Consider the following 17,276-nt stretch of genomic DNA (forward strand, 5'->3'; position numbering starts at 1 on the left):
GGAGAGAGAAGGAATATGAGAATGTGTATATTTCAGAATGTTAATGTCTAAGCATATATAAACTAAACCTTTATTTAAATGTGACATTTTAAATTAATTAGTTAATTAATTTGATAGAGATATTGAAAGGGGTGTGGGTGGGTGTGGAGAGACCTGTAGGCCTCTTTCACCACTCATGAAACTTCTCCCCTGCAAGTGCGGATAGGGGCCTTGAACCTGGGTCCTTGTACATGGTAGTGTGTGTGTGGTCAAGCAGATGAGCTACCGCCTGGCCCCTAAACTGGCCATTTTAAGCAAAGGTTAAATAAGTATGCAGAATTATCATGAACAGGACAGTGTGTTGTTCAGAGTCCAGAGTCTGTGAAGTGATGTCTGACTTGAGGACAAACCTCTCTGGTAATGTTAATTATTGCACTAGGTTTTTTGTCTTTAGGGGTTGGGAGTGGAAGGAAGTACAGGGAGTGTGTAGTAACAAGCAGGCTGTGCTATAGCAGGGTCACTCTGGGTCAGTGGCTTTCCAGTGGGACATATGTGATGAATCAATCACAAGAGTAGCAGAAGGAAATTGAATTTATAATTTGCACTTTTCTTATCCTTAAAGTCTTTACCTTCTAGGGGTATGTTTTATAATTATATAAATATGTCTTTCGATGACATCCTTGAAGAAAAGTTGAGGAGCTATTGTTTTAGACCACCTGTGCCAGATTTTCTCAGATAGGGTAAAAAAATTCAGCTCTAAGGCGGAGGGTAGATAGCATAATGGTTATGCAAACAGACTCTCATGCCTGAGACTCCAACGTCCCAGGTTCAATCCCCCGCACCACCATAAGCCAGAACTGACAGTGTTCTGGTTAAAAAAAAAAAAAAAATCAGCTCTAGATTTTCTTCCCTTGTTTTATAAAAACAAGAATTTCCCCCAGAGATAAACAGACACGATGTACTTCTCAGTATGGCCCGATTAGTCAATGATTTAAAGAGAAATTCTCCCTGGGAGGGGTGTGAAATGCCCTGATATTCTTGGAGCTTCGTGTTTGTATTTAAATACCTTGTAGACTTGAACTTTACATTTGTCAGCTAGTTATAATTTTATCCTATCCATAGTTTTTTTTTTTTTTTGGTTTTTGTTTCCAGAGCTCAGCTCTGGTTTGTGGTTTGTGGGGGATTGAACCTCAGCCTTTTGGAGCCTCAGGTATGAAAGTCTTTCTGCATAACTATTATGCAACACACACCCTCCCATGCCCCATGCCCATGCCCCATTCCCATACATAGTATTTTGAACAGAAATCTTTTGGGTAGATTCATAGATTGTTTTTCCTTTTTGCATAGTTTGAAGTCCTGAAGAAATACCTTGAAGGTGGTGGAGATATCTTTGTGATGCTAGGAGAAGGTGGGGAATCCAGATTTGACACCAATATCAACTTCCTTCTAGAAGAATATGGAATCATGGTTAATAATGGTAATTATTGTTACTTATAAAGGAGGCAATGATTTCTTATTTATTAATCATATTATAGTTCAATGGAAAAGCTATGGGACGAGGATGTGTGTTTGACATTCTGATCTCACTGGTAGTCTGATCCTCTGGGTTTAGGATTCTTCCCCCCCCACACATACTCCTTTATTTTATTTTATTTTATTTTATTTTATTTTATTTTATTTTAATTTCCTGATGGAGACAGACATTGAGAGCATATGGGGGATAGAGAGGGAGAGAGAAAGAGTGACACCTGTAATACTGCTTCACTTGTGAAGCTTCACCTCTGCAGGTGGGAACCAGGGACTTAAACCCAGGTCCTTATGCATGGTTGTGTGCTCTGCAGGGTGTGCTACCACCCAGCCTCCCTCAGCTTCTAACATTTATGAAAGGAGAGGGACTAGGACAGTCTTGGGGTTTCTTTCAGGTCAGAGTTTGTATACATTGATAATAAAACATACTTCTAATCTGTTGTAAAATGTACCTTTCTCTCTTCCCTAAAGACGCTGTGGTTAGAAATGTATATTATAAATATTTCCACCCAAAAGAAGCTCTTGTTTCCAATGGAGTCTTGAACAGGTAAGCATGGTGAAAGCAGAAGTGTCAGGCAAGCTAGCCCACCTGAGAGGGTACCTGCTCTGTCATCTGTGCAACCCAGGGAAGCATCAGTGGTATGGTTTCCTTGCCTTTTTTTCTCATTCTGCCTGAAAAAGTTGGCCTGGAATGGTTAAGTCTTGTAACAACAACAACAAACAAAGAAAAAAAAAAATAAGGAGACAGTGGGCTGGGGAAACAGAATAAAGCAAAAAGACTTTCTTGCTAGAGGTTCCAAGGTACCAGGTTCAGTCACCATCGTCAGCAGTGCTTTGGGGTCTTTCTCATTAAAATAAGTATGGTGTGGGAGTCGGGCAGTAGTGCATGTGGCGCAAAGCGCAAGGACCGCTTGCTATAAAGATCCTGGTTCGAGCCCTCGCCTTCCCACCTGCAGGGGAGTCACTTCACAGGCGATGAAGCAGGTCTGCAGGTGTCTATCTTTCTCTCCCCCTCTCTGTCATCCCCTCCTCTCTCCATTTCTCTTTGTCCTATCCAACAATGACGACATTAATAACTACAACAATAAAACAACAAGGGCAACAAAAATAAATAAATAAATATTTTTTTAAAGAATAAGTATGTTGTATTGCACCAAGGTAAAGGACTCTGTAGGGGAGGAGGGTTTCAGGTCTTGGAGCATGATGGTAGAGGAGGACCTACGTGGGGGGTTAAAATGTTATGCAGAAAACTGAGAAATGTTACATATGTACCGACTACTGTATTGATCATCAATTGTAAGCCATAATTAACCCCCAATAAAAAATAAAATAAGTAAAATGTTTTTTAAAAAGAGACAGGAATGGCTTTGTAAGTGATTTAAATGATTTTTCTCTTTTTTTCTCACTATTTTTAGTAATTTTTCTCAGTTTTATTTTATTATAATGTATTCTATTATGTTACTGTTCATCCATCAAATTAAACTTCTCCCATTTTTTTAAAGGATTTATTTATTCATGAGAAAGATAGGAGGAGAGAAAGAACCAGACATCACTCTGGTACATATGCTGCCAGGGATCGAACTCAGGACCTCATGGTTGAGAATCCAATGCTTTATCCACTGCGCCACTCTCCCAGACCACTTCTCCCATCTTTTGAAACCTTACTTCTTACTCAAACCTTACTTCTTACTCTTACTTCTTACTCATTGGCATGTAACAATTCCCAGGTGTGGAATGGGATTAAATAATATGGAGACCTTATTGATTCTGTAAGTGAGAAGCCCAAAAAGGCTTTGGATATGGATAACTGAAGTCTCCTGATGTCTCAGAGCCCCATTTCCATTTCTTTGTACTCGGTTCTAGTGTCCTGTGACTATGGTCTGAAGAGTTTCAGCACTTCTCAGATTCATACCCACAGCTTCCAAGACAGGAGATATGTCCCAGCCCCAGTATTCCCAGTAATAATATTCCTATTTTTTTTTTTTAACCAGAACACAGCTCAACTCTGGCTTATGGTGGTGAACTGAACCTGAAACTATGGAGCCTCTGGCATGAGAGTCTCTTTACATAACCATTATACTATCTACCCCCACCCAATTTGCTCTTTTTGAAGTTGCCTAGGCCACACGTCCATCCCGAACTGGTCACTGTACTTGAGTGCATAGGGTGCTCCTGTAGTCTAGTGAGGTCATAATTACTTCCCTCCCAAATAATAAAACATAATTTTAAAAAATTTTTCTTTATTGGGAGATTAATGGTTTAGAGTTGACAGTAAAATAAAATAGTTTATACATGCAGCATTTCCCAATTTTCTACATAACAATTCAGCCCCCACTGGGTCCTCCTCTGCCATCATGTTCCAGGACCTGAACCCTTTTTCCCCACCACAGAGTCTTTTACTTTGGTGCAGTACACCAACTACTAAAACGTAAATTGAAGACTAGGAATGTGGGGAATGAATGCCTAAGAAGAGCAACAATGGGTACCTTCTGTTTCTTTTCTTTTAATTCTTTTATATTTATTTTCCCTTTTGTTGCCCTTGTTATTTTTCATTGTTGTTGTAGTTATTGTTGTTGTTACTGATGTCGTCATTGTTAGATAGGACAGAGAGAAATGGAGAGAGGAGGGGAAGACAGAGGGGGAGAGAAAGATAGACACCTGCAGACTTGCTTCACTGCCTATGAAGCGACTTCCCTGCAGGTGGGGAGCTGGGGGCTCGAACCCGGATCCTTCCACCGTTCCTTGCGCTTTGCGCCACGTGCGCTTAACTTGCTATGCTACCTCCCGACTCCCTATTTTCTTATATTCAGAATTATGCCTTCTGTGCTTGAACTTATTATATGCCAGGTATTCTGCTAGTTCTGATGATACAACTTCTAGAATCTAGAATTAAAATGTGGATCTAATGAGAGGGCTCTGAATCCCAGGACCCAAATTCACCAGGACCCAAAGTGTTTGTCAAATTTGAATCTTGTTTTCATATCATCACTGAAATGGAAGCGAATCTGGAAAACACCAGAAGAAAGCAGGCACTGTTTTTCCTATCTGAGAGGGAAGAGGAGAAAAGGAAAGACACTTGAAGTGGTAATAATAGGTGTAGGTGTGACTTAGAAAATAAGTCAAGGCAGCACTGTAAAAAAAATGGGCAAAAAGTTAATAATAAATAATAAAATTAGAAAATATATATATAGAGAGGTACAAATCAATAGGTGTAGATATAAAGTTAATCCATATCTGCAATCTTGGGAGAACTACGGCAGTTTCCAGTGGAGGGAATGGGGACACAGAACATTATGGACTTATACCCCTATTATCTTATAATTTTGTAAGATATTAAATCACTGATAAAATTTTTTTTAATGTGGGTCTAATGCATGAATCCTTCCCTCAGGACTCAAGAGGAATTAATCCTCATATTTTAACATTAACTTACTCACTTTGGCAAACTTTCCAAGAGTGTGTATATAGATGTACTCAACTCTGGCTTATGTTGCTGCAGGGAATTGAATTTGGGGCCATGGAGCCTCAGGCCTGAGAGTCTGTGTAACCACGATGCTATCTTCCCCACCCCTTTATTTATTGAGAATTGTCTTAAGCAAGTCTGGAGAGCCCTTGCATGTGATTCATACTTGGTATTAATGAATACAGTGTGAAACCCCTACATTTTTTGTTTACTGGATTTTATTTTATTTTTCTTCAAGGGAAATTAGTCGAGCTGCAGGGAAGGCTGTGCCTGGAATCATTGATGAAGAGGGCAATGGAAACAACGCCCAGTAAGTGTGTTCACTGAGGCCACCTATCATTTTGAAGTATTTTATTTTTCAACATGAAGGTTTTTTCTTTTTTATTACAAAAAAAAAAAATTCTCCCAGGGGAAACTCTTGAACCATTCAGAAAGAAGAAAGTAAAAATCCTCCTCTATCAATACATACTTCTTTCCCCAAAGATCATCTTAACAGTATCGTACTTATAAAAATATAGACCCTTTTAATGACTGGATAAAATTGAATATATCCTGAGGGCCAGGTGGTGGAGCCACCTGGGTGAGGGCACATGTTACAGTGCACAAGGACCCAGGTTCAAGCCCCCAGCCCCCACCTGCAGGGGGAAGCTTCACAAATGGTGAAACAGGGCTGCGGGTGTCTCTCTGTCTCTCTCCCTCTCTATCTCTCCCCTTTTTCTCGACTTCTGGCTTTTTTTAAAAAATTTTTAATATTTATTTATTTTCCCTTTTGTTGTCCTTGTTGTTTAACATTGTTGTGGTTATTGAAGTCATTGTTGTTGGATAGGACAGAGAGAAAGGGAGAGAGGAGGGGAAGACAGAGAGGGGGAGAGAAAGACAGACACCTGCAGACCTGCTTCACCGCTTGTGAAGTGACTCCCCTGCAGGTGGGGAGCCGGGGGCTCGAACCGGGATCCTTATGCTGGTCCTTGCGCTTTGCACCACGTGCGCTTAACCCACTGTGTCACTGCCCGACTCCCTTCTGGCTGTTTCTATCCCATAAAATTAAAAGATAATAATAAAATTAAAAATAAATAAATTGAGTGTATCCTTATCTAGCATCTTTTTTTTTTTAATTTCTTTATTGGGGGATTAATGTTTTACATTCAACAGTAAATACAATACTTTGTACATGCATAACATTTCACAGTTTTCCATATAAGAATACAACCCCCACTAGGTCCTCTGTCATCCTTCTTGGATCTGTATTCTCCCCACCCACCTACCCCAGAGTCTTTTACTTTGGTGCAGTATGCCAATTCCAGTTCAGGTTCTATTTTTTTTCTTTTCTGATCTTGTTTTTCAACTTCTGGATGAGAGTGAGATCATCCCATATTCATCCTTCTCTTTCTGACTTATTTCACTTAACATGAATTTTTCAAGGTCCACCCAAGATCGGCTGAAAACGGTGAAGTCACCATTTTTTATAGCTGAGTAATATATATATATATACATACCACAACTTGCTCAGCCACTCATCTACTGTTGGACACCTGGGTTGCTTCCAGGTTTTGGCTATTACAAATTGTGCTGCCAACAACATATGTGTACACAGATCTTTTTAGATGGGTGTGTTGGGTTCCTTAGGATATATCCCCAGGAGAGGAATTGCAGGATCATAGGGTAGGTCCATTTCTAGCCTTCTGAGAGTTCTCCAGACTGTTCTCCACAGAGGTTGGACCAATTGACATTCCCACCAGCAGTGTAGGAGGGTTCCTTTGACCCCACACCCTCTCCAGCATTTATTGCTGTTACCTATTCTGATGTATGACATTCTCACAGGAGTGAAGTGGTATCTTATTGTTGTCTTTATTTGCATTTCTCTGACAGTCAGAGACTTGGAACATTTTTTCATGTGTTTCTGAGCCTTTTGGATCTCTTCTGTGGTGAATATTCTGTCCTCCCCCCATTTTTGGATGGGGTTATTTGTTTTCTTGTTGTTGAGATTTTCAAGTTCTTTATATATTCTGGTTATTAGCCTCTTGTCTGATGTATGGCATGTAAAGATCTTCTCCCGTTCTGTGAGGGGTCTCTTGGTTTGGGTAGTAGTTTCTTTAGCTGTGCAGAAGCTTTTTAATTTGATGTAGTCCCATAGGTTTATGGTTGCCTTAGTCTTCTTTGTAATTGGATTCGTTTCATTGAAAATGTCTTTAAAATTTATAAGGAAAAGAGTTCTGCCAATATTTTCCTTTTTAAGTATCTGATAATTTGTGGTCTAACATCCAAGTCCTTGATCCACCTGGAATTTACTTTTGTATTTGGTGAAATAATAGTGGTTCAGTTTCATTCTTCTGCATGTTTCATATCCTTATCTAACATCTTATTATTAAACATTTAAGCAGTTTATAATTTTTTGTTTTGATAACACCACATAACATTTAACTTAAATATGTGACAGGCAGGTATTATTTAACTCTCACAACAATCTGACAGGGTTATAGAATAGGTAACAGATGGGTTAATTATACAAACTCACATGACTGGTGTCCAAACTTAGTTATTAACCAAAGTAGTCTGTTCTAGGGCCTGTGCTCTTAACTTTTGCTCCCCCCCCTTTTTTTAAAATGTGTTTAATCATTAATGAGAAAGTAGGGAGGGGAAAGAGAGACAAGATCAGATTATCACTCCTGCATATGTGCTACTGGGGCTTGTACTTAGGGCTTCATTCTTGAGAGTCAAACACTTTATTCACTGTGCCACCTCCCAGACTGCGACCCCATGTTATTTTTATAAATAGTTTTGTATCTGTTGTTATAAACAACAGTGCAGGGGCCAGGTGGTGGTGCACCTGGTTAAGTGCACACATTATAGTGCACAAGGACCCAGGTTCAATTCCCTGGTCCCCACCTGCAAGGGGAAAACTTCACAAGTGGTGAAGCTGGGCTGCAGGTGTCCCTGTCTCTCCCTCTCTATTCCCTCCTCCTCTCTCAATTTCTTTCTGATTATTCAATAATAAATAAAGTTATTTAATTTTTAAAAAATGAACAGTGCACAAAGTACACATCTGTGTCAGTGTCAGTGTAAACCAGTGCACTTTTCAGCTCTGACTTGATCATGTCAGAGGTTGGACTTAGAACCTTATGTTGCCTCAAACATGTGATGCCAGTGGAACAGCAAAATTTTGGATAAACACTTCTATTTTCATTCCACACCTTAGGATAGACTTCAGATGCATTTAAACTTTAAATGTTGAAAATGAAAGCACGAGTGTGGCGCAGTAGGTAAGGCACTGGACTCTCGAGCTTGAGGTCCTGAGTTCAGTCCCTGGCAGCACATGTACCAGAGTGATGTCTGGTTCTTTCTCTACCTCTCCTCCTATCTTCTTCATGAATAAATAAATGGGCTGGGGTGGTGGCCCCCGGTTCGAGCCCCTGGTCCCCACCTGCAGGGGGAAAGCTTCACGAGTGGTGCAGCATGGCTGCAGGTGTCTCTGCCTCTCTCACTCTCTATCACCCCCTTCCCTCTAGGTTTCTGGCTGTCTCTATCCAATAAATACATATAATTTTAAAAAATTAATAAATAAAATCTTTACAAAAAATGAAAGCATGAGATGAACACATATTCAAGTCTGATAGCATACATATATCCAAATTAAAAATGCCAGCAGGGGGCTGGAAAAATAGCTCGTTTAGTGCACTAATTTGTTATGTGTGTAACCCAAGTCAAGCCTGGCCCCCATCGTATTGAAGGAAGCTCTTTGATCCTGTTGTTTCTTTCTCTCACTGTCATTCCATCTCTATCTCAAACAGCCCAGAGCAGTGAAACCATGGAGATGATGAAATATAAAAAATAATGAAGAAAAAATAAAGTAGCAAACAGAGCTATAATAGTACTAAGACTCAGGTATTTTTTTTATAATGAGAGCTGGGAAGATCTTTTTGTAGTACGAAACCAAAGTAGGCAGCTAGGAAAATAGCTCAGCTGGTAGAACGTCAGACTTATATGCCTGACTCTCCCAGTTCAGTCTCTGATACTATATGTACTGGAGTGATACTCTGTCTTATCTCCCTCTGTGTCTCATGTGAAACTCTTATGTAGAAAAAAAAAAAATTTTTTTAAAGATTTATTTGTGAGAGAGGAAGAGGAGAGAGAACAATAACAATAATAACCACGACAACGATAAAACAACAAAGGCAACAAAAGGGAATAGCCTCCAGGAGCAGTGGATTCATGGTGCAGGCACCAAACCCCAGCAGTAACCCTGGAGGCAAAAAGAGAAATTTTTAAAAATATTTTATTTATTTATTCCCTTTTGTTGCCCTTGTTGTTTTATCGTTGAAATTATTATTGATGTCATTGTTGTTGGATAGGACAGAGAGAAATGGAGAGAAGAGGGGAAGACAGAGAGGGGGAGAGAAAGATATACAGCTGCAGACCTGCTTCACCATTCGTGAAGTGACCCCCATGTAGGGAGCCGGGGGCTCGAACCTTATGCCGTTCCTTGCGCTTTGTGCCATGTGTGCTTAACCCGCTGCATTACCGCCTAACCCCCCAGAAATTTCTAATTTCGTGTTTGACTTGCAGTGTGACCCCGGGTAAAGTAAGTCTTAGCTTCTATTTCTGTATGTATGTGTAATGAACACAATATTTAAATATTTGTCTTACAGAGTTCTTGAGAAGTGCTAGTGAGATGGTACATATGGAAATGCTTTGTAAGGTGTAAGGCTATTTTTTTTTAATTGATTTAATAATGGTCGGCAAGACCATAGGATAAGAGGGGTACAATTCCACACAATCTCCACCACTAGAATTCTGTATCTCATCCCCTCCACTGGAAGCTTTTTTTTTTTTTTTTTTTTTTTTTTGCCTCCAGGGTTATTGCTGGGGCTGAGTGCCTGCACTATGAATCCACTGCTCCTGGCAGCCTTTTTTTTTTTTTTTTCCCATGGTTGTTGCTGCTGCTGTTGTTGATGGATAGGACAGAGAGAAATTGAGAGAGGAGGGTAAGACGGGGAGAGAAAGGTAGACACCTGCAGACCTGCTTGTGAAGCGACCCTGTTGCAGGTGGGGAGCTAGGGCCTTGAACCAGGATCCTTGCGCCGGTCCTTGTGCTTCACACTATGTGTGCCTAACCTGCTATACTATACCGCCCGGCTCCAGCTTTCCTATTCTTTATGACTCTGGGGCTGTGGACCCCGGGTCACTTTGGGGTGCAGTAGGTGGGAGCTCTGGCTTTTGTAATTGCTTCTCTTATGAACATGGGTGTTGGCAGGTTGATCCACAGCTCCAGCCTGTTTCTGTCTTTCCCTAGTGGGGTAAAGCTCTGGAGAGGTGGAGTTCCAGGACACATTGGTGAAGTTTTTTTTACCTGCCATTGCATTCGTGCTGCTTTAGTGATTATAGTGAAAGGCAAATGGCTGGTTACTAGTCTTCCTGGTGTACCTCATGGGAGGCTTTGTGTGTTAACTAACTGTTCCTAGTTTGTGCATTGAAATATCTTGGCCTCAGGTTCTCATTTAGCCTAGTTTCTTGTCCTGTTCCTTTTCCCTTCTCTCAACCCTGACAGACACACAAACCGTTGCTTCAGTTCCTCAAATACACTCAGCTCTTTCTCCTTATTGAGTCTTTCATGACTGTTACCTGGTCCAGGAATGTTCTCTCCTAAACTTTTCACCTAACTAACCAGATTAACTTACCGGTGGTTTCAAAGGAGCTAGGTCAAACTTCAGTGATGTGTAAAACCAACACTAGGAGGAAATAATTTGAAATTTAATATAGAAGGAATTTTCTTATGATCTAAGAGAAAAGAGAAATCTAAACAATTTAAAGATTTACTTAGGGAGGAGAGAGAGTGAGAGGGCACCAGAGATCACTTTAGTACCTGCAATACTGAGGATCCAGTTGGGACCTCATGCTTGAGAGTCCATCACTAACCATTAACCATCAACCTCCCAGGTTGCAGAAATTAAAATTTCATAGGCAACTCTACATGGCTGTACTGTGCTTCCCCCCTTCCCAGTTTCTAACTATGCATATATATTATCTATATATATGAATGAAATATTAACAGTACTATAGGATAAGAGGGATACATTTCCACATAGTGGTTTTTTTTTTTTTTCTTTTGCCACCAGAGTTATTGCTGAGGCTTGGTGCCAACATAACTCCTCTGGTTTCCCAGTGGTGTGTGTGTGTGTTTTTGTGTGTGTGTGTGTGTGTGTGTGTGTGTGTGTGTGTGACAGAGGATGAAAAACAGCTAGAGAGAGAGAGAGATGCAGAAGGAAGGAGAAGCACTTGCAGCATTGCTTCATCACTTGTGAAGCCTCCTCCCTACAAGTGGGAACCAGAAGTTTGAATCCTTGTCCACGCTCATGGTGATGGGTGCACTCTACTGGGTGCACCACAACCTGGGCCCTCTGTATTTTTAAGTATTTTATTTTAATATGGGGGGGTATTTGTGGAATTCTCCCGTTCCCCCCACCCCAGTAAAACCCTAGCTCTGCTGCAGATGACTTCACCCCTCTTATCTTCCTTCATACCACACCCTCTCTTGGAGTCCATTGCCCCAAGGCAGACTGATTTACTTAGATATACTATTCTTTGCTACAACCATAGAGAGTGGGAAAGGAGCTCTAAGAGGTCTGTGTCCATGAGTACAATTGGAGTAAATAAATACATGGCTCTTCTCATGTAAGCACCAGTCTAATCTGTAAGGAAGAGGGGAAAGTTTATCTCTAAGACATTCTACAGAACAGGTTCAGATACAGCTCTAATTCAGTTCTTTGATGAGGCCCTGTGTTCATCTTCTTCCAGATGGGATACTTGATTTCTTCCAGTATAGTCATCTACATGTTTTAAAATTTTTATTTTATATATGTTTTAAAATTTTCATTTGCTTTTCTACTTCTTGAATGCCTTTTATTGGATTTATGGCTAGAGCTCTGTTAATTTTTGACCTAATAAACCAAAGCCTATGGAAAGTTTGGCATTTGATTATGATTTGCTTGAGAAATGATGAGTTTGTCTTTAAACTTAAAAAAAAAGTTTTTTAATATGAAATTTTCTGTAATTTCTTCCAGAGCCCTCACCTTTGTCTATCCTTTTGGTGCCACATTGAGTGTCATGAAGCCAGCGGTGGCTGTACTGTCCACAGGTTCTGTCTGCTTTCCGCTCAATAGACCCATTCTGGCTTTCTACCACTCGAAGGTACAGCCTTTCTTAGATGTACGTGGATATGCTACTTTTATTATTGAAATAGTAAAACTGGTTTATCCACAACTGGACTGTTTCCAAAGAGTTCTTATATACTTTTTAAATTAATTAGTAGAGAAAGGGGTTTGAACCCTATAGCTAGAGAAGGAGAGAAAAGGCACCTGCAGCACTGCATCACCACTTGTAAAGCTTCCCCCATTCAGCTAGGGACAGGGGGCTTGAACCCAAGTACTTGCACATGGTAATGTGCACTCAACTGGGTGTTCCATCTCCCTGGCCCCAAGTTTTTAAATTTTCTTTAGCTTTTTAAATATATTTAAAAAAAATTTTTAAATGATATATTTATTTTTCTTAATATTCCCTTTTATTGCCCTTGTTTTATTGTTGTAGTTATTGTTGTTGTTATTGATGTTGTTGTTGGATAGGACAGAGAGAAATGGAGAGAGGAGGGGAAGACAGAGAGAAGGAGAGAAAGATAGACACCTGCAGACCTGCTTCACTGCTTGTGAAGTGACTCCCCTGCAGGTGGGGAGCGGGGGCTCAAACCGGGATCCTTATGCCGGTCCTTGTGCTTTGTGCCACGTGCACTTAATCCACCGTGCTACTGCTCTGTTTGTTTGTTTTTATTGCTACTAGGGTTCACTGGGGCTCAGTGCCTGCACTATAAATTCACTGTTCTTGGTGTCTATTTTTTCCTTTATTTGAGAGAAATTGAGAGAAGAGGAGGAGATAGAGAGACAGGGAGACACCTGCAGTACTTGTTTCCCCTCTGCAGGTGGAGAGCGAGGGCTCAACCTAGGTCCTTGAGCATTTGGTAACATGCCCTTAGGTGTGCCACCAGCCAGCCTCCCCAGCCCTGAGTTCGTCCATGCTTTTTCATTGATATTCACAATAGTCCTATGAAGTTATGTTTCAATTATCTATGTTTTAATGGGGGGAAATTAATTGTCCAGTAAATGATGGAATCAGGCCTAAAACCACCACTTACCATTTTAAACCTCAAGCTTTTCCACTCTAGGAAGAGACTACCTATATTCTGCCACTTAAGACAGGGAGTCGGGTGGTAGCGCAGCGGATTAAGTGCACGTGGCGCAAAGCGCAAGGACCAGCATAAGGATCCCGGTTCAAGCCCCCAGCTCCCCACCTGCGGTGGAGTACCTTCACAAGCAGTGAAGCAGGTCTGCAGGTGTCTACCTTTCTCTCCCCCTCTCTGTCTTCCCCTTCTCTCTTCATTTCTCTCTGTCCTATCCAACAATGACAACAAGAATAACTAAAACAATAAAACAAGGTCAACAAAAGGAAATAAGTAAATATTAAAAGAAAAAAAAGATAGCTTTATCCTGTCTCTGTCTGTGGGTCCTCAACCTCAATGTAAGAGAACTCATTCAGGGAAAGATTGAGTTAACAAATTATACTAAATGCTCAGAATTGTGCTGAAGTGATTTTTTAAATTTTTATTTATTTTTAGATAGAGACAGAGAAATTGAGAGGAGTGGGAGAGAGTCAGAGAGACACTTGCAGCTCTACTTCACCACTTGTGAAGCTTTCCCCCTGCAGGTAGGACCCAGGGGCCCCCCTGAATAATAATAATAATAATAGTTATTATTATTATTTTTTATTCCAGGAAAACATATTAGGAGACTAACTTCAGTTCTCCTGAAGTAAGTCAACTAATATTTGTTATTAGATGAGATGTTTTTTCAGACGATTCTGATGATGTGTGTAGAGATCAGGATGTATGTGGTACACTTTGGGTTCTGAGTATCTCACATTGCTTTGTCCACCACAGAACCAAGGCGGGAAGCTGGCAGTGCTTGGCTCATGTCACATGTTCAGTGACCAATATCTGGATAAAGAAGAAAACAGCAAAATCATGGTAAGCAAGAGGAAAAAGCTTTATCGATGGTGGAGAAGTGCTATGGAGTGTCTGCCCCACTCCACTCTTTTCCCTGAAATAAAAGAGAATGGAAAAATAAATCACCCTAGAAGCAGTGGTATCATGCATGTGTGAGGTCCTGACACTTTAAAAAAAACCCTAAATTTAGTGGTCCAGGAGGTGGTACAGTAGATAAAGCACTGGACTTTCAAGCATGAGGTCCTGAGTTCAGTCCCCAGCAGCACCTGTACCAGAGTGGTGCCTGGTTCTTTCTCTCTCTCTTCTTATCTTCTTCCTGAATAAAGAAATTCTTAAAAAAACACACACACACACAAAAAAACACACACACACACACACAAAAAACCCTTAAATTTATCAATTCATTTAAAACCCAACTATTTAGAGATAACTATGTGCCTGGAACTAAAAATACAAAATTGGGGGGGTGGTGATTGGGCAGTAGTGCAGTGGGTTACAGGTTAAGGACTGGCGTAAGGATCCTGTTTCGAGCCCCTGCAGGGAGATGAAGCAGGTCTGTAGGTGTCTATCTTCCCCTCTTGCTATCTTTTCTCTCAATTTCTCTTTGTCCTATCCAACAAAAACAACAGCAGCTATAACAACAACAGGGACAACAAACTGGAAAAAATGGCCTCCTGGAACAGTGGATTTGTAGTGTAGGCACTGAGCCCCAGCAATAATCTTGGAGGCCAAAAAAAAAAAGTCAAAGTTGAATAAGGCATGGCCACTGCTCTGAAAACATTTATAGTATGTTGAATGTTGGCATCTGAAACAGAGAAGTAAATCCAGAATGACACTTCTATTTTATTTTTTATTATTTATGTATTTGTTATTGGGATAGAGACTGATAAATTTAAAGGGGGGAAAATAGGGAGAGAGAGAGAGACAGATAGACAGAGAGTCACCTGCAGTGCTGCTTCACCACTCCTGAAGCTTTCCTCCTGCAGGTGGGGACCAGGGGCTTGAATCTGGGTCCTTGCACACTAATGTGAGCACTTAACCAGGCACACTATCACCTGGCCCCCAGAATGACATTTCTATGTATGTTAGGCTGGAGTGGGACAGACTCTGTATTAGAGGTGAGGTGAAAGTTAAACCAGGCCATTTTGTATAAAGTACAGGAGGGCCAAGAAATACTCCACAGGGTAGGACTTGTGCCTTGCCACGTTCATGACCTGGTTTTATCCCCTGCCGCCACATAGAAGGTACCATCACATTAGGAGAAACTCAGATGCTGTGGCCTCTCTCTCTCTCTCTTTATCCTTTCTATCTGAATGAAAAAGTATCTGGGAATGGCAAAATTACACATGCTTCAAGTTTCAACTTGGCAAAAACAAACAACAAAAAACTTTCTTTGAGAACCTGTGGGGAGCCAGCCCTATGTGGGATGTTCAGCAACCTTGGGCATAGTCAGAGTTATGCTTTACGAAGGACCTTTGTCAGACATGTGGAAGGTGAATGAGAAGAGGCAACCGGGATCCAACTAGGTTGATAGAGTTAGCCAGGAAATAAAAGACAGAGCCAGAATGGTAGCAGTAAAAGTATCAATTCAGGGAGGGTCTGGTGGACATGAATATATTCAGTTAGAGTTATCGGAGTGTCAAGAGAAGCTCTGAAATCATGGTCACTCTTATTTTTCTATTATAAATAAAAAAGTAATAAGAGGGGCCAGGAGGTGGCACACCTGACTAAGTGCACATATTACTATGCATAAGAAACCAAGTTCGAGCCCATGATCCCCACCTATACAGGGAATAAGTTTCCCTAGTGGTGAACCAAGTGCTGTGGGAGTCTCTCTGTCTCTATCCCTCTAGCTCCCTCTCCCTCTGTTTCTCTCTGTCCTATCAAAATAGAAAGGGGGGGTGGGGAGGAGGGAAAGGCTATTGGGAGCGGTGGACTCATAGTGCTAGCATCAAGCCCCAGCAATAACCCTGGTGCCAAAAAAAAGGAAAGAAGGATGGAAGGGCATAAGGAAGGAAGGAAGGAAGTGTTGTTAAAATTTCTGAGGCTCTTGCCGGGCCGGCTAGCTTCACGGTGGTGAACAGAGACGCGGAGACAACGGCTGGGCAGGGAAGCTGTATTTCTTTATTCAGGAACAACGATTCATAAACTAAGACAAACTAATCACCAAACAGAACTCTGCTGTCTCTTTGCGGCGGCACAAGCACTCTCTTACTCTCGAACTCAGGAACTCTCCAACTCTCGTACTCGGGAACCCTCTGAAACTCTGGCACACTGGAACTCTCTCTTACTCTGTAACCCAGAAACTCTCGAACTCAGGAACCCAGGAACTCTGTTACTCTGGCACTCTCTCTTACTCTGTAACCCTGAAACTCTTGAACTCAGGAACTCAAGAACTCTCGGACTCAGGAACCCTCTCTTACTCTTGAACTCTGAAACTCTCGCACCCTCGCACTCTCGAACTCCGGACCTCAGGAACTCTGTCACTGGGGAACTCAGGAACTCTCGGACTCCGGAACCCTCTCCCAGGGTCCCTTGGGGCGGGGCCAAGCAGGCCCGCGAAATTAACAGGACTCATCCAATTCTCTTGGAGGGGGAGGGCTAGAACAAGCCAATGTAAAGCATACGACAATTCCCCCTTTTCTTTTTAACTAAATGACTATAGTATCAAGGGTGTGGGGTGAACAGAAACATATATAACAAAAACCAGCATGTTGCCAAGGGAAGGCCTGAGGGGGCCATATCTGCCTCTGGGGGGCTACTTGCCTCGACAGGCATTAGCATGGGGGCGGGGACGGCCTAGAGTCCCACAGGCAGCTGGCTGCAACTTACTTACTATGAAACAAAACTTGTTATTAGCATATCTACTGCAGGATCCAACGTTTCTAATAGAGAAGGAATTTGAGACTTTTACATATCAACAACGTCTTTTAACCTTTTGTTACACCCATTCAAGATGGAGACACACCCTAGGTGTGGGCCGGAGAGGAAACCTCAGGCATGAGAATAATTAGCATAGCCATTGTGCGATCTACCATTTCTAATAGAGAAGGTAGTGTTTTACATATCAACAAGTCTATTTAACCTTTTGTTTAGACCAACTTAGTTGAAATATATTGATTGTTAACTAATTTTTACCTCAGACTTTAAATGTAAGTTAATTTTTATCTTTATGAGAATTACGTTGAAAACCTTTTTCATTTATCTTTGACTAGTAAGAATTTAGCCTTAAAGCTACTGTTTACCAAACTTTAAACATAC

General features: G+C 41.2%; 1 protein-coding gene across 5 annotated transcripts in view; it reads left to right on the forward strand.

Annotated features, from left to right (window-relative positions):
- The window catches only part of IFT52 (intraflagellar transport 52), a 53,129-nt gene that overhangs the window by 12,534 nt on the left and 23,319 nt on the right, over positions 1–17,276 (forward strand). For 2 of the 5 annotated variants that reach the window (XM_007535266.3, XM_060190320.1), the window contains 5 exons: positions 1,327–1,456; positions 1,978–2,053; positions 5,208–5,279; positions 12,028–12,154; positions 13,950–14,036. In XM_007535266.3, coding sequence (XP_007535328.1) covers positions 1,327–1,456; positions 1,978–2,053; positions 5,208–5,279; positions 12,028–12,154; positions 13,950–14,036 — 492 coding nt within the window. Of the gene's footprint in view, positions 1–1,326; positions 1,457–1,977; positions 2,054–5,207; positions 5,280–12,027; positions 12,155–13,949; positions 14,037–17,276 lie in introns of those variants that run through there. The other 3 variants (XM_060190327.1, XM_060190344.1, XM_060190335.1) reach the window with 3 other exon arrangements.

The sequence above is a fragment of the Erinaceus europaeus genome, chromosome 1 (genome assembly GCF_950295315.1).
Source record: "Erinaceus europaeus chromosome 1, mEriEur2.1, whole genome shotgun sequence".
Classification (NCBI taxonomy): Eukaryota; Metazoa; Chordata; class Mammalia; order Eulipotyphla; family Erinaceidae; genus Erinaceus; species Erinaceus europaeus.